Source organism: Lepisma saccharinum, chromosome 5, assembly GCF_977018435.1.
Source record: "Lepisma saccharinum chromosome 5, izLepSacc3.1, whole genome shotgun sequence".
Taxonomy (NCBI): domain Eukaryota; kingdom Metazoa; phylum Arthropoda; class Insecta; order Zygentoma; family Lepismatidae; genus Lepisma; species Lepisma saccharinum.
The window spans coordinates 39,875,284-39,893,173 of NC_139233.1; the positions used below are offsets into that span (position 1 = coordinate 39,875,284).

Here is a 17,890-nt window from a genome sequence, read left to right on the forward strand (position 1 = left end):
ACTCCGTTCTGTCACATGCGTTGAGAGTTCTTCAGCTGGGTTTTTCATTACGAGCATGAACAGCCCATAATCGCACTGTACTGGCGTCTACACGTTCATCCCCATACAAAGCCTTCTTCTCACACTTAGGGGCACATTTTCTGCGGTTAGAAACACGATCACCGCTTGTTGCGTCAGGGGCTCCACCGACATGGCATGGTTACATGCTGCCATTTTCTTCGCTATAGCGATAGAAATTTGAAAGTTTCTATGGAGAAGCGGGAAACTCTGATAAATGCAATCCATGGTTGCTCAAAATCCAAAATGTGTTTACACAGTAACAAAAAAAATAGGAGACATTACTTTTCAGCATGCCCTCGTATATATAGTTTATTGCAGATCAGGATTGTAATGTTGTACATTTGCATTCCAACTTACAGTTTGCAGAATTTTAACACAGAATATGATAATAAGAAATTAAATTAGGCATACCTTATTTAATTCAAATTGATTCATAAACCAATTGAATCTCAAACTCAAAATTTTAACTGAAGTTACTTATGATTAGACCTCGTATCTTTAGGTTCTAAAAAGTGTGCTTTTAGGTTCCTAAAATAGCGTCTTAAAATCCTAAAATAGTTCTAAAAATCCTAAAATAGGTCCTAAAAATCTTATGTTAGGCTCGAAAAATCCTGAAGTAGGTTAAAAAAATTAAAATAGTTCAAAATTCTTGAAAGATGCTGATCATGTATATCCTGAAATACACACTATCTTGCATAATGTTATGTGTGTTGCGTAATTCTACGGCGATGGCAGAACTTACCATTGGAAATTTGCTATTAAAGTCCACTCTTCGTCATATAGTTAGGCAACAATCTGTTTTCATGTTCTCCACAGTCAAACTCCGCAATTTTGTCCGTGAGGATCATCTAATATGCTGAAAATAATCTTTCAACAAAAACATAGTCAGTGATGTAAACTTCAATGCTGAAATGTTGGTTTGCAAGGCGTGAATGCCATAAAGCACCGAAGTGACACGAAAGTGAGCAAGACCATACCCATCAGACCACTTTGGATTGTACAGGTAACAGTGGCACCATACATTTTGATTTGTTTAGAGCTTTCAAAAATCACCATGGACTTGGAGGACGAGAAATCGACAAAGACTACGTTTGAAACATGTTTGTCATTGATTTTTTTTCGTGACAAAACAAAGCAAATGCTTCTGTGTGACATAAAAATCCTGTAAAACCTTTAAAAATAGTATATAAAAACCTAAAAAAGGCTTGATTTAGGTGCATAAATCTAAAATAGGTTCTAACAAGCAAAATCGGTTTTCGTAAGCACTATAAAACTTCATTAGTTGTAACGTTTTTTAACGAGACACTGACATAACTTATTATTTTTCTTACATACTGTAAAGGAAAAAATAGGTTAAAAACTTAAAATCCGAGGTTTAGTTATGATAGTACTGTATTGTGTACAAATTTCAGACTTTTAAACAACTGCCCACCAGAGATATTTAACCCTCAGCTTGGAATTTTCCATCAAAAAGTACATGTTTTGATCCTGTACAGAAAATCATTAAAGTCTCAAGCTTCAAATAATTTTGACATACACTATGGATACACAGGTAATTGCAAAGAAAATTGAAATGTTTAACAAACTGCCTTCCCCCTAAAAAAATCCGAAAATGTAATTTTGAGCGATTAGGATACACAATTTTGAACTTAAAATTTATTATGAAGGAAAAATATTTAGAATATTACACACAAATATAATTGTAACCTATAATGTGCTTAACATTACAGATTTTGTCTCATTGTCCTAGGACTTACCAGAGCTGAGATTAAAAAGTTTACGAATGGAGATAAAAAAAATGTCCACCATCTTGAAATCATTAATAGTAAAAATGAAATAAGAGTGGTTCTGAACTGTCAACATATGAGGCTCACACCACAAAAAATATATACTTTTTAAAAAATGGTCAAGCAACCAATATATTTTTTTCTATGCCAATTGATATGGATTGATCCCATAGTATTTTACTTTTACAAACTTGGCCATGTGTGGAGATAATGTGATCAGCACCACGTCCCAGCCTCGTTTACGTTTGCCTCCGCATGTACCCATTTATCAGAGGCTGGGTCAACCGTAGAGCCTCTCCATACAGGGACCCCAGGAACTGAATCCGGGTCTCTCAAACTCTGAACTTGAGTTTTATGATCACTTTCATGCACAGATAGGTCAATTGAGACTGGAACTACAGTTTAAAGTTGGATCCTCCTACCCCTATATTCCTCCAACGGGTATCGAACCCGGAACTTCTTGACTACAGGGCGACGACTTATTACTGCGCCCACATGGCAGTCAGGCGCAGTACACACACACACACAATTACAGACACACACACATAAGCGCCGACTCCATGGGGCTTGGGGGGGCTCGAGGCCCCCCCCCAATTTTAACCATTTGGGGGCAGAGCCCCCAAATTATTTTGCTTTAGAGGATCTAATGTATTATTTTGCTTCTCTTGTAAAGTTTACTCAGAATTGTGCCACATGAACTTAACTTTAAATACACATTTGAAATGTTCTAGATCATCAATTTGGGGGGCTGAGACCGCTAAACCATCAACTTTGGGGGGGCTGAGACCGTCAAAAGACGATGTGCATGAACTAGTGGATGAGACTTTTGGGCTACAAATGGCTCTCACATGACATTCAGAACGAGATCATTGATATATTATGGAGATCTGTTTTGCGCTCCTTGGTAGCAGATATTAAAAGTCGGGAATATTTTGCTATTATGGTTGACGAAACTTGTGAAATATCCATTCGTGGACAATATTAATATTCTGAATTAGAACTGTGAATAACAATTTTGATATTTTTCAGGAATTCATGGGCTTTTACGTGATTCCGAACACTGAGATCAAAACTTAAAAAAGGGAGAGAGTGAGTCATTCATTAATTTATTTCAGTGATCAGAGCCCCCCCTAATAATTTTGACAAGTCGGCGCCCCTGCACACACACACACACACACACAGACACAAATGCACATACACGCGCATAATACATAATTTTTGAGGAATTTGTAAAGGCAGAATATGCCTCCCTTTTGCCCTAAAGTCGGTGCTTATGCTGTCAAGTAAAGTTATTTCAAAATGGCCACGTCTATTCAAAAGTATGTGCTCTTCTCATTTTGATTTTTTTTCTCATTTATGTTTCTTTATTTTTCAGGGCCTTCTCTGCTTCACTTTGTACTCGTACAACCCAGCCGTTCTCGCTGGCGACAGTAACGCGCCTCCTTGGGTTTCAATCATGGGGTGGATTATCGCTTCTTCATCCGCTCTTCTTATTCCCATCTTCGGCTTTGTTGCTGTGGTAAGATGTACGGTTAGTATATTACTTCTTTCATCAATGTATCATTAAGTAACATGCAAGTATGCAAGCAGAAAAGTTGTGTCCATGCAATTATGCAAGTATTGACAACCGCAAAAGGAATTCTAATGGGGGCGTTGTGGACAGTTGTGTCCTAAGTTGGATATATTAGCGTATCTGTGGTGTTACGTTTTACGTGCCAGCATAAGATAGAAGTGGTTTAAGGCGGTTTCACAACCGCTGTCGCGGTCCGGTACCGGTGTATGGCATCTATTATATCGGGCTGCGAGAGATTCTTCTAATTTAATTTACGCAGTAATTTTCATTAAAAAATGCTTATATTTATAAACAAGCCTAGACATTAAATATTCTATAATTTGTTTGTTAACCCTTAAAGGGAATATGCATCAATCAGGATACATATAATATAGGAGCCTCTATACGGCCAGCGTATTGAGATTTCTCGCAGGAGTGTCAATGGGTCTTACAAGATACATGTAAAGTTTCATACTGGTGAGTGGTGCCATCTTTTGAGTTTTTGTAGAACATACAAGGAAGTATGGAATACCATTTGCTGCAAGATGGCATACAACAATAAAGCATGCTGCAGCATGCATGCAGGTTTATTTCATTTGTGATTTGCATATACTATTTTCATGTACTTTTTTGTTGAATATTAGGAGAAACATGCTGTAAAACATAAGAGATAAAAAATATAGCCACATGTATTATATTTGGCTAAATTTAGGGAATGGAAGTTGATCGTATCCGAGAAGACACATTGCCCACTTCACCATAATGAGATTTTGGGACCAGATTATAATGCATGTATGTGATATTGTTCACCACATGTAATATTTTTTTCACTATCTTTCAATAATAGTTACTTCAAATTCTATTTTATGGTCCGGGACTATATTATATACATAATTTCAATTATAAGTTTTATAAGCTTTTCTATATTACTATAGTAAACATTAGAAAATGATGTTATTATTTCATAATTCACTCTTCTTTTATCTGTTGGAAACGGTAAGGAAAATAAAACAATGTTGGCTAATTATGGTGCTGAATGTGATTCATGATTAAATAAAATTTATAAAAGGACACTCTCAAAGGATCATAATGTGTCTGACTGGGATTCGAATCCAGAACTTTTGATGGCAAGATAGTAAGTTGACCCCTCAATGGACTTGTTTACAGAAATGGCAGATTTTATATTACCATACAGGCATACAAAAATACTTTTCATATTCGAATTATTCATTATATATTTTTAGAAAATTGAACTTTGCATGTTTTATGAGGCTCTTGGAAGCCAGGAAGAATTATGAGTATCATTTCATTTGACATAGAATTTCTGACTTGGGAAGTTCTTCATGTCAAGGTGAAGATGCTGAAAATGACTGTGATCCTATATTAGTTTTCCCCTTGTTTCATTTTTTGGAAGTCGGTTGCCATGAACCGCTAAAGATATTTTGACGTAAATTGAACACAGGAAGGAACGTGTCCACCCAGCTCTTGAATATGTTCCATCACGCCCAACTAAAGTAGAATATGAACCACAACCACCTTCGTTGTGAGACCACTGGCTCACTGGCTCATGATATCTAGATCATGGGGGAAATGGGGAACAAGTGATAGATACAGAAACTGCCCCAAAGGACAAAATAAGGCACTAAGGGTAGATGTAGAAACTACCCCTAAGGACAAACATGCTGGTGGACACTGGAGCTGCTTGAACAGGTGAAAAAAAACCGGTTCTCCCTCGCCGGACCACTTGTATGGTAGTCAGACGCCCTACCGACTGAGCTACCGCGGCTATATTTTTATTACAACAGCATACAATTTCCTAAGTTTCATTTTGTGAATAAATAATAACAAATATATGTTCTGTTTTTGTATCGTAAAAGATACATTGAGCTATGTTGTGAAAATTTTCCACAAAGGCACTTTGTATCTCTCAGGATACAACAAAATTAGCAACGTTGCAACAGGAATTTTCAAATTTTATATAACTTTTTGTCATATTTGAGTTTCAAGTAGTCTGATTGCAAAGTGTCATATTTTTTTGCAATTGGAACATATCTTGCTCCTCGGGCCCTTAATGTATCAAATTTAAAAAAGAATGGAATGAAGGAGGTGATAGAGAAGAAGAGAAAGGGAAAGAAATGAAAGAAAGGAGGGAGAGAGATAGAGACAACAAAGAAGGAAGATAGGTAAAAAATAACACACAGAGAGAGGTGGAGGAAGACAAAGAAGCGAAACACACATACAGAGAAAAAATTAAGATGTATAAAAGAACAAAGAGAAGAAGAAGAAGAAGATAAAAAGAGACAGCGCAAGCAAGAAGAGGAAGAAAGTTACGAGAAAAACCAAAATGGCCTAATGCATACAAATAGAAACGAGAATGAATGAATAAGTAAGCAGTCTTTTCCTATTTCAGGAGGGGCCGGGAGCAAGTGGGGGACATTTTTCTACAACTGAGGATACTAAAGAAATATTTCGAATGAGGATTGGGAATTGGTAGTTGAAGTTCACTTAGTCTGTAGTCAAGAAAGACTAAGCTTACACTGAAAAAAATGGTGTTAAAGCGACACTGAGAGTGCTCCCAGAGGGCAACATCAATTTTTCGTCATTTTCAATGTTGTTAAAATGACAGATAAATGATTGTAATGAACACCATTTAAACACATCTGACATAACCATTGGCGGACATGTGGTGTGGAGATTTCCTGGGACCTTGTCTGTGTTGTTTAACACCAAATGTTTTACGTTGCAAGTGTGCGATTGCGATATAAAAGGGGCTAAACCTCCGAAACGCCCCTCTCGGTACGCTCTTATGTTATCTAACCAGTTTCTTTCCATAATTAAAAGTATAATCTATTCTGCACAAAAGCTCTCTTCGCTATGAATTGAATTGTTGTTTTTAAGTCCACTTTATGCACAGATAGGCTAATCGTGACTGGATCTACATTTTAAAGTGGGATCCGAGCCACTGTACAATGTGCCTCCACTGGATATAGAACCCGCGACCCCTTGATTACAAGGCAACAACGTTACCACCATGCCATCCGGGAGGCTCTGCACAAAAACCGGACGACTTATTGTTGCAGACAACATATTAATTTAAAAAATACTCATGGCGCAGATTATTGAACACAATTTACAAATATTTATCTTTGTCTTAATCATATCTTTATCTCTTTCAGACACTATCTGACCTTGTAAAGCCTACTGAAAAGTGGGGCCCGGAACCAATCAAGAAAAGAATGAGCATGGGATGTGCTGCTAGCACAGAAGAAGGCGTAGTGCACGAAAACCACGAAAAATACACCATCAAAGCAGAAACGGTTCAAAACAATCACGTGGATAATCACAAGAGAACATTTATAGAACTATCAGTCACACATTTACCTACAACTAGTATTGGTCCCAATGAAACCAGAAAAGAAGCAACAATTAGTAACGGTGACTGAATTAAGGTTGTTCAAAACAACTATTTGTTTTTAGCGCGTGCTAATTGGCCAATGGCTTGTTAGGTGTCTCCACCCACCTGAAGTAACCAAAGAAATGTGAGAAAGTGATAAAGGTTTGAATGTAACACAGTACAACATGATGTTAAGTAGCTGAAGATTAGATTGTGTACATAATGTAAATCGTCGGTCGTAGATAAGTTATTTTGAACATTGTTTCTTTCGCAAGATTGTAGCATATGATAGTGAGTTTTTGATAACAATCCCATTGTTGTAGCTACCTAGATAGATGTATGAACCTGCAGAGGGCTGCAGAGAAGCATTTACATGCCCTGGGGCGGGTTGATGGGTAAATCATACCCCCAACTTTGGCTCAGCTTTAATTTTTATATACATATAAAAAAAATAAACATCGCAAACATGAAAACATTAAACTTTTTGATTTGGGGGGAATGACCACTCAGTGGCGTACTTATGATTTTATTTTGGGAGGTAGGTTCTGTGTGCTATGCAAATTTGTAAATATGTTAGCAGTCGGTAAACTAAGTTATCGCCTAGCGGTTCTAAGTACCTTAGAATATTGGTCTTAACATAGGTCATTAAATCTTATGATAACGTTTACACGTAATTTAGAAACACTTAGTAACATTCTAAGAACACAAGAAGAGCTATAGAGCTAGTTCAAACCTAAAGCCCACCTAACCTACCTACAAATTACTTGTGAACACTTTAATACATACACCAGCACAGTGTCATGAAAACGTAAGTGGGAAACAGCCTGCTGGAATACTATGAACTGACGGTGACATATTGGTCAGTTACAGAATTGTGTCCTTCTTTAATCCACAAAGCTGCCAACTTTACGGCCGAGGAATCATTTGGTGATGACTGGATCATTAATGGACACGAATGATTTTTAAGTTTAGTTCATTTTCATAGTTAAAAAATGTAGTGTATGCTTTCAGTTCCATTTGCTTTGCGAGGAATAAAAAAGATCCCTGGCAGGAATCAAAATAAGTTTCTTTTGCCGGGAATATTTTTTGTAGGGAGGGAAATACCCCCACCCCGTTAACTCGCACACTGGATGGGAGTGCCTATCAAGAAATTAGAAGCAACCCCCTCTCTTCGAAATTCTTGGACATGTCACTGTACGTAAGGTAACGACGTTCTAAATGTTTAAAGGAATAAACATATCATTATCAGTGTAATGCTGTACGAACCATGATAACAACGAACCATAAAAAATGGCTTCTACCCGATTCTGTGCTCGTCCGTGTAAACCGGTCCGACAATTTTGAGGGAAATTTCGAAGCATAAAGGTTGAAAACAATTATGAAAAGTAGATTCAAAATATAGTTTGATATAACGATCAAGAGTAATTTACACACACAGAACCCGAAACGTGTCAATTTGACACACATATGTTGACTCCAATAACACATTAACGTGCATAAACTTCAAATGATGCATGTTTGGTGTGTCAAAATACAAACAAAAATGCTTAAAAATGGCACTTTTATCAGACACGATCTTACCAAAGACAACAAAATATAAGATAAAGATAACACAATTACACATTTAACTGTGTCAATGGATGCATTAAAAGTGCATCAACCTTGATTTTATGCATTTCGAGTTCTGTGTGTGCAGATGTAAAAAAGTAGTTTTGTAGTTTTCGTTCACGTTGAAACAGCACAAAACAAAAAAAAAAGTGTGACTTTGAAATACATATATTTAGAAATATTCCCAGATTAAAAAACAATGTTCAATGTTTTTAACAATACCCTTCCATATATACAGTCACAGACACTTTTGGGTTGTAAGGACTCCATTGAAAGTCATTAGTCTCTCACAACCCAGAAATGTTCACGGCTGTACATGCAACAAATTATAATATCTGAACTGAACATAGATATAGGCCTACAGCTTTCCTTTGTGTTCTCAATTGCTGTGTAATTGTAATAAATTTACAATACAAATTACCATCATATTTTTTTTAAATAAATAAAGATTAGTACAAACTATTAAGAGCATTTTTAAAAACCTCTAGGCTAATATTTCCATGCCAACAATGTGAAATGCATGTTCGTGTGTGTCAATGGTGGTGTCATGCTTCAGGGGTGTTGGCGTACACCTTAACTTTCTTCCGCATCCTCCTTTTCCAGTGGCGCAACCACAGGGAGGGCAGGGGGCATTGCTCCCTTAACCTTGTACCGAAATGAGTTCTAGGGGGGCAAGGGGGGGCAAGGGGGGGCAAATATTGACGCCCAAGTGTACCTTCCGGGGGCAATTACCGCCCACAACTTCAAATTTTATGCAAATAAAAATACTTTTCGTAAAATTTTCTTCCTCGCTTCCCTCGCAATACCTGCCTGCTTTTCTTAGTCTTATCAAGTTCAGAAACTTAGCTAGGTAGCAGCCGGAGTTGGCCCTGGGCGCCGAATGATCTAAATGAAAATAAGTTGTAAGATTGATTGATTTGTGGTTGTAAGTCCACTTTATGCACAGAAAGCCTAATCGGGACTGGACCTACTGTTTAAATTTGGATCCGAACCACTGTACCTCCACCGGGTATCGAATGCGTGGCCCCTTGATCACAAGGCTACGATGTTACCACTACACCATCGGGGAGGCACAGAAGTTGTAAAAAGAGAAAATGCATTGGCGCCTTATTAAATCAATATTGATTTCAGCCTGCAAAAAAATTGGATCCAAAAATTTTCTTCCTCGCTTCGCTCGCAATTTATCATTGTTCTCTGTAATGCATTGTAAATTACCAGACAGAGAAATAAGACTTGTCTTAATTGATTTTGTTTTAAATGCATGAAGAATTGTTTCGAGGAAAGGGAGCGTGCACATTTGAGACAATTTATGTATTGATTGATTGATTTGCTTCGTGTCTTGTACCACGTTTGGCTAATTTGCGAAGATGGGGATGAGTGATGAAATTGATTAATGGACACTCACAAACATCCATGCTCAGGCCAGCATCAGAACCCGGGACCCCTGGCGTCGTAGCGCGATGTGCTAACCACTCCGCCACGGGGGCCGGCTGAAAATTTATGTAATTTTTGCTGTTGGATGTTGTGAGATGGATGAATAAGTTGTGTAATGTATTTAAATAATATATGTTGTATATGATATGTATTAAAGAAACTTTGAATACGTACACAATTTAGTGTCCACGTAGCTCTATGTTGCATATATGTGAAACATATCGTGCATGAAAGTTATACATGTTAATGTAAAAAATAATTATATTTGGAATGCATTTATCAAGCACTTTCTGTCTTTCAAAAATAGTTTGTGTGCTTTTTTCCATTATTAATGTGAAATTGAACGTGTTGAAAAAATAATTCAAATCGTTTGTTCGAACACAAATGCTTTAGCACCAACTTCTACCCCTTTTTGCATAATTTACGAGGGTAATAACATCTTTGATACTACTACTACTAATAATAATAATAATGTTGGTCTCGGTTCAAATCCCAGCTTGGGCATGGATGTTTGCGAGTGTTCATTCATCAATTTCACCATATCATCATCACTCATCCCTATCTTCGGAAATTAGCCAAAAGTGGAACATGAAGCGAAGTAAAATAAAGCAAATCAATAATAACAATAATAATAATGTTATAATAATAACACTGTTATTATTAGCTTTATGATTATTAAAATAATAATAATTATTAGCATTATTATTAAAATTATTATTATTATTGGTACATTTGTCCTGGTACTTGCCCCCCCCAGACAAAAATTCGTGGTTGCGCCTCTGCCCTTTTCAAAAACCATTTTGAACTGAAAACACCGCTAGCTCTTACAGTCTAGTACATTACCACTTATCAAAATCATGGCATCATATTGAGCATAGAATTGGTAACAGTCGATAAGAACTGCATCTATTTGTATGATTCCGAGGCAAAAGAACAGTCAATCATTGGTGTACTGTTAGTTGACTACCTCGAGAAGGGCTCAATTACGTGTAACCAGTAAATAACACAAATCGCTTGTCGATCAGCCGAAGCAAAAACTGGCGTGAACACACCGCGTCAGGTTGTCCAGACGAGTCATCTTCCTCCAGGGCAACGCAACACAGCACTGGGCCAATGTCACAATGCAGGAATTGGCTCACCTGGTGTTCGAAATGCTGGACCTTCCGCCGTAATCCTCAGACTTAGCCCCTTCGGATTATTCCCTCTTCCCAAATCTCAAAAATTACCTGTGGGTGACTCGCTTTGACGCCATTGTTGAGGCCATCTAGGCTGTAAATGCGTGTTTCAGGAGAAACCGCAGGTTTTTTCCGAGAAAGTTTGCACAAAGTGTGTTAGTTTCCACGGAGAGTATGATGAATAAAAACTTCAACACCTTGTGCCAAATCTCGTTTCTTCTAGCAGCATCCCCTCGTACTCTACGGAAACGGGATCATACTGGCAGAGAAGCCGACAGGGTTAAATATACACCTGAGATCAACCCGGGTTTTCAGTCCTTTGCTCAATTCATGGACTGTTAAATGGTATTTAGGCTACAAGCAGTAAATATTTCTAGAAAGCACCTTTCTGACTTCTTAACACTGCTTTTATCCGCTTCGAACCCTGTTTGAAGTTTAGGTTCACCACCAAACATAATATCGGAAGCGTCAGAGAATCTGTGCGGTGGCATGCATCCCTCAGAAGTTACGCATTCTTAGCGCAATTTCGACCTAAAAAATATACGCTTTATTGACTAGTACGTTGGATATTTAAAAGCTCTTTGCTTATCTTAGGTTATTTATTGTAATTTACGCTTATTGAGAAATATACAATTACTAATACTTCGAATAATTCTTAATTCAAAGAATCAATGCAGATATTACCAATGCAAATAAATTAAATGACAGATCCGAAGCGAAATGTATGACTGCTGTGCCATCTGTGATCTATTTTGTCAAACAGCTCCGATATTTTGTATGTCGTAATAAATAGAATTAAAGCAGTGAGCTTACATTAAATTACAGAAATGCGTTACGCATACGCATTTGGATATAATATTTCTATCAAGAACTACTATAAATATAGATTCACTTACATTTTGTCACCCAACAGGCCGCTTTCGTTCTCATCACATCAGTAGTTCGGTTTCATTACAAACAGCTATGTATAGATGTGTCGTCTAGCACGACACAGAATAAATTATTAACAGTTTCATAGATCGGAGACACATTTAAATCGGATATTTTGTGTTTCTCGCGGTTAGTACTTACCAATTATATATTGCGGAACATAGTCGAAGGTGCCATTATGCTTTTTGCACGAAAACAAACACATTTTCTGCTAAAATAAGCCATTTTCCTGAATGCTACGGAAAGCACCTCACGGTCCGATATCGCTTGCTTTGCGAATAATAACGCTTCTTTTGTTTTCGAATATCAGTGTTACCAACTCTATTGTGCATGAAAATTCCTATGTTCCACGAATTATTGTTTTTTTTAAAAATTATACTTTCAAGTCACGAAACATGCAAAGTTAGCCAGGTTAGGTTAGGTTTGGTTTGTTTAGGTTACGTTAGTAAAAAATAAGAGATTAACTTACCCACACATTATCTTTCACGTATTTGTTCCATGACACATCCTTCTTGCCCGCAGCCGGCTCTCCGGCATCCGTAGGGTAAGTAAGTTTTTTTTTTACACTTTCTGTCACTAATCATTCACGGGAACAAAGTATGCCTATGAGGTTAGGTTAGGACTGTTAGGTTAGGTTCCATTAGTACTCATTTCACCCCTAAATATGTGCTTCATCATCGAAAAATGTCCTCAGTACGTTCAATCACGTATATCCGGACAACATCGGTTTTTCTCGATTTTCACCTCCAGGAAATTTTTCCTCGCCTTGGGATTTAGTTTGTTGAATTCCTTATACAATAATTCAAGGGATCTTCTACGCCCGATAATAACCTAAAGTCACATCCATGACATGCCATTTTCTCGATAAAAAGCGCGCGTTTCTAGGAAAAAAACAGCGCGTTTCTCGACAAAAAAACGCGCGTTTCTCGAAAGAAAAAAAAAACAGCACGTTTCTCGAAAAACCCCACGAACCATTCACACGAGGTTAGGTTAGGCCTGTTAGGTTAGGTTCCATTAGCACTCATTTCAGCCCTAAATTCATCCAAAAACATTTTCCTTTCTCGAAAAAAAAACCGCGCGCTTCTCGAAAAAAATCGCGCGTTTGGAAACAATGATTCCACTAGCGAGATCGCGTGACTTCGACGCTAGAGCCATCTGCAGGTACATCTTGGAAACAACGGCATGATGTTGTCGATTTTCACAAAATGCGCAATATTATTGCATGAAAAGTGATTATTTATTGTTCTGCTGCATTGTACGATGAAGTTTTAGGAAGAATATATATCGACGAAGGTTCTAAACCTTGGAGAAACTCATTTCCGTAAGTAGTTTCTTGTGTAAAATTGAAGAAATGTGTCTCCGATGCATGAAACTGTTACCGAATAAATTATTGAACTTCTTTTGTAAATATTTCTTCCCCTTCTCGCATGTGCAATACGAGAGGGCAAGTAAAAGTCACGAATATATTTTATTTAAGACTAACACAAGCACGAAACACTTTCAAACTTGTAAAAGTTCAGTTCAGTGGCCATGTAGAATCATATTCGCTGGCTTCGTTACGAAATTTCGAAGATATTGTCATTATCTGGATTCAAATCGAGTCTATAAGAATTTAATACGTTTTCTTATATTTAGGCCCAAACATTTTATCTGTAAGCTATACACAAAGAACCTAGACGTTATATTTTCTTCGCACAAGATAACATACCCGTTACGCACAGTTATCACGATTTGATTCGACTTGACTCTCCTGCAGTGTTGCCACAATCTGAGGGTACAATTTCCCTTTGGAAGGGATATAAATTTTCCTTTTTTGCACAAAATTTCATCTAAAGAAATCACATAATTATAATATGAAGTAATAATACTGATAGTAATAAGTAGTAGTAATAGCAGTAGTGCTTTCGTTAGTCAATGTCCTTATATATGAAAAAATTTAAAGAAATTAATCAGATCATCACATATGTGCTTATCCTTATAGACAGCCTTCTTGCTACATGGAAAGATGTTCAAGGTGTTCGAACCCTATTCAGGCATGTTTTGATTGAGTTGGTGTTTTTAAATCCACTTTATGCCCAGTAAGGCTAATCGGGACTGGACCTACAGTTTAAAATGGGATCCGAACCAGTATGTGCCTCCACCGGATATCGAGCCCCGTACCCCTTGATTACAAGGCGACGATGTTATCAGTGCGCCATCGGGGAGATCATGTTCAAGCATGTGTTTGTTCCATCATCCATTTCATAAGTTCATCATTTATCCTCGTCGTCGCTATTAACCGAAGATATAGAAAAGTTACGTAAAATAAACAAAGTAGCCTATAAATGTAAATAGATATTAGGCTAATTCTCAAAGGAGTGGAAATAAGTATGAAAACAGCAAAAAAATGGATATTGAACTGGAACGTAATATAATCTGTACTAATACTGAGCAGGCCCGTAGCTAGAATCGATCTTCAGGGGGGCTCACGAGTTATCAGGGGGGCTTTGTAAACCATTTTTCAAAAGTTTAACAGTGTTAATTGAAGGTAAATTATTTGTGGGGGGCTTATTAAGTTAATATAACATTTAGAAATATCACACAAATAGTACATTTTTCTAAAGGTATCTTTTAAAACATCTCTTGAAGTGTTAATTGCTATTGACATCATGCCTTATTACATACTACACACTACTCTTGATGATACAGATATTTATATCATACAAAAAGATGCACAATATTCAATCATAGTGCCTACCAGTGGCGGCCGGTGGCAAGTATGATGGGTAGTGCCAACGTGATCAAGAAATCGAAAAAAAAACTCCGCAATGCCCTCGCCCCCTCCTTGAGGTTGCCCCACTGGCCAAGATGTTTATCCTTGTTTGGTAACGTGAAAAACAGTGTGTGTTTAAGTAATAACACACTAATACGATTCATCTTCACTCTCTAACCTATCTTTATACACTACAGGACACTTCACTAAAAACACAATTACAAGAGGAAGGGAAAACAAATCCTCTCACCTTCTCCTCCCCCATTCACACGTATTCCAACTGGATATTGAAAATATTCTAGACATTTGATGTAAAAAGAAATTGTCGAAATGCCAAAGGAAACTCCCATCACCATAGAATTTTTTACTTTTATATTTTTAAAAAGTCTGGATGGCCCTCTAGGCGCATCTATCTATTATCAAAATGTTCATTTAACTTTGGAAAAATACTAGCTTCGTTTGTCCAAAAGTTGGCAGAAAAGTAGATAGTACCTTTATCACGAATTACTTCCCCAACGGGTCTTACAAATCCGTCGTATTTAGCGACTTATCTCTGAAGATGGCAACTGTGTCAACACTGAGAAAGTTCCCTCGCTGTGCCAAGCGAAAACGAGTAAGGCTGGTGTCTTATGGGCTAACCCCATTGGCTAACACCACCCCCTGCCACCTTCTTCCCGGCTCATGGTTCAAATGTTACTCGCTGAAACTTCTCCAACCCTCTGCACGTGTTTCAACTTGGTTAGGCCAGCTCTTGGGTGGCGCGGATCGCTGCCTCGCCGAGGGTACGAAACAGCTGGCGATGCAGTGAGGAGGTTGGGGCGGTTCATGTCTAGTCTGTGGTTGGGGCGGTAGTCACGTCAGCTTGACCGATTGCAAGATTCGAATCTCCTTGTCTGTAAACTATCAATGTATTAATTTAACAATACTTGGGCTAGGTACATTTCTTCTGAGGGTAGTGCCATCTCTCCCCCTTGAGCCGCCGCTGGTGCCTACCGTTGCTGATGAAGATGCTAGGCAAGCTTTCTGTGGTATGAAGGAATACGCGGAAGTGTAATTGAAGAAATGGAAAATAGGTTCAACAATCAATCTGTTGATACCATGAGATTCGCAAGTCAACTTGAAACCTTTCAGTCAGTAGTAGACTTGCAAGAGACCGAAGTCAAAAGGTTTTATGCTAATTTTCCCATGCTTAAGGTGGAAGGCGTTCTTGTTAGTCTTACACATTTTTTGTCAAGTCGATGCTTGATAATGGAATATATGCAGAAGCTGACAATCCATTGTTGAAAATATTAGAAGCTGACGTGGGATATTGCGAGTTGAAAAAACTCTGTGAATTTCTTCTAACCATTCCCGTAATGACAGCCGGCGTAGAAAGGTCCTTCAGTGCTACGAATAGGATACTAACTAGGAGAAGAAGTAGAATGCTACCAGGAACTTTAATACATTGCATGGTAATACGCATTGAGAGACCTAACATTCCAACTATCTGGAGAAAACAGTAGATTTATATGCCACGAAGAAAGGTCAAAGGATAAGATAGCTGTAAATTCTTCATGACAACTTAAGTTTTGCATGATGTGTTCTATTGAGTTTAATAATTGTAATATTTTTCCTAGTTCACCATTGTGAAATTTGTTCTGGATGATAAAATGTAAAAGTAGGTGATGTTTTGTAATTTACTATTGTAATGCTAATTGCACAAGATAATATTTGTAAATGTTAGACAACAGACCAATAAAAAGAAACAGAGAAAAATAAAAATAAAAATCTATGTCTTTCCACATTGAATTACTAAGTAAGTATACTTAGGTCACCGCATCCAATTTTTTTTTGTTAATGTAGCCTATGTCATTTCCCACCTGTAACACTCAGCGTCAAGTTCATTGACGAACCACGAACGACCGCTGGTAATTCTCAATGTTAAACTCACATATGTTGTATTTCGCAGATGAGATTCACAACTCCCTCCCGGTTCTCTGGAATGCCCCCCCCCCCCCCCGAAGCAATTTTTTTGAAAGAAACACTGGTTGTTCGCTGGAGAAAAAGCGGCCGTAAACTCTAAATTTTGAGATTGCAGAAAAAGCATTGAGTTTCGGAAAGTCATGAATATGCTCAACGGCGCCACGGCGAACAGAAAACTCCCATAACTTATAACGTGTCACAAAACTTGTTGAGTTTCTCTACAAAACTGCAAAGTTACTTTGTGATTCGTTCAATAATACATGTACAATAACATCATGAAACAGCTTTCAATCATTTGTAGACACCCTGTACTTTCCGCTACTTAGACTTCACTTCATAAACAAGATGAAGGAACGTGATAGCTGATGTTCGTTCTGTGAATTTGTCCTTTCATCAAGTTATGACCACATAATATCGGCTGTCTACATTTTCACTTGTCACTACAAACAAATTATACAATAGTTTTACCTAATGACCGGGTGCTAACGACAATGAAAGGAAGGGGGGGGGGCTGACGATGATGCTAGAATTTCCCTTTTCTCTTTTCGCTTAAAATTCGGTCCAAATTTCCCTTCACGTGGAAGCGTTGCTCGAAGATCGGCGTTGCTCTCGAGTCATTCCATGCGAAATCAACACAGCCTTTGACCTGACCATCTCCGATTTTCATGAAATTTGGGGAATTGAAACTATGCATAGAACTTAGTAAGTATAAACATTTTTAGTTTCGTGTGTCTTGTAATTGTTAAATTATTCAAGGTCAAAGTTAGCATAAATTGCCCTTTTTGAGTCCGCTTAGCTATACTAAATCTGCTGTAACTCCGCCCCTATTTTGCCTAGAAAGCTCAAATAAAGCTTATTGTACAGGGAATTGAACAAGCTTTCCAGTGATATATAACAAGCCTACCTTTGGATAAAAATATAATTTTGTCACGTGACCTGACTTTTGATCTTGAATATCTCAAAACATGTCATCACCAAAAATCGTGAAAAAAATATATTTGGTCCCTCATTCCATACTATAAAACATATCAAAAAATCATTCTGGGACTGCAATGGGATCAGAAGATACAAAATAATATGTGTAACTATGTGACTGATAAAAGCCCCATTACATGAAATATGAAGAGTCAAATGTCCCTTAACACTCCCTACAAAATGTGAAGGAGTTATCCTGGGTATAATTGGTCATGAAAGAAATAGGTTAAGCACAGGGAAATCCCTAGCCGTGTGTGTCAA

The 17,890-nt window shown here is 37.6% G+C and overlaps 1 protein-coding gene across 2 annotated transcripts in view; it reads left to right on the plus strand.

Annotated features, from left to right (window-relative positions):
- Positions 1 to 8,786, plus strand: part of LOC145987779 (sodium-dependent proline transporter-like) — a 106,833-nt gene extending 98,047 nt beyond the window's left edge. For both annotated transcript variants that reach the window (XM_083122465.1, XM_083122466.1), the window contains exons 11-12: positions 3,223 to 3,378; positions 6,576 to 8,786. In XM_083122465.1, coding sequence (XP_082978591.1) covers positions 3,223 to 3,378; positions 6,576 to 6,842 — 423 coding nt within the window. In that variant the 3' untranslated portion in view covers positions 6,843 to 8,786. The remainder of the gene's footprint in view (positions 1 to 3,222; positions 3,379 to 6,575) is intronic.
- The last annotated feature ends 9,104 nt before the right edge of the window (positions 8,787 to 17,890 follow it).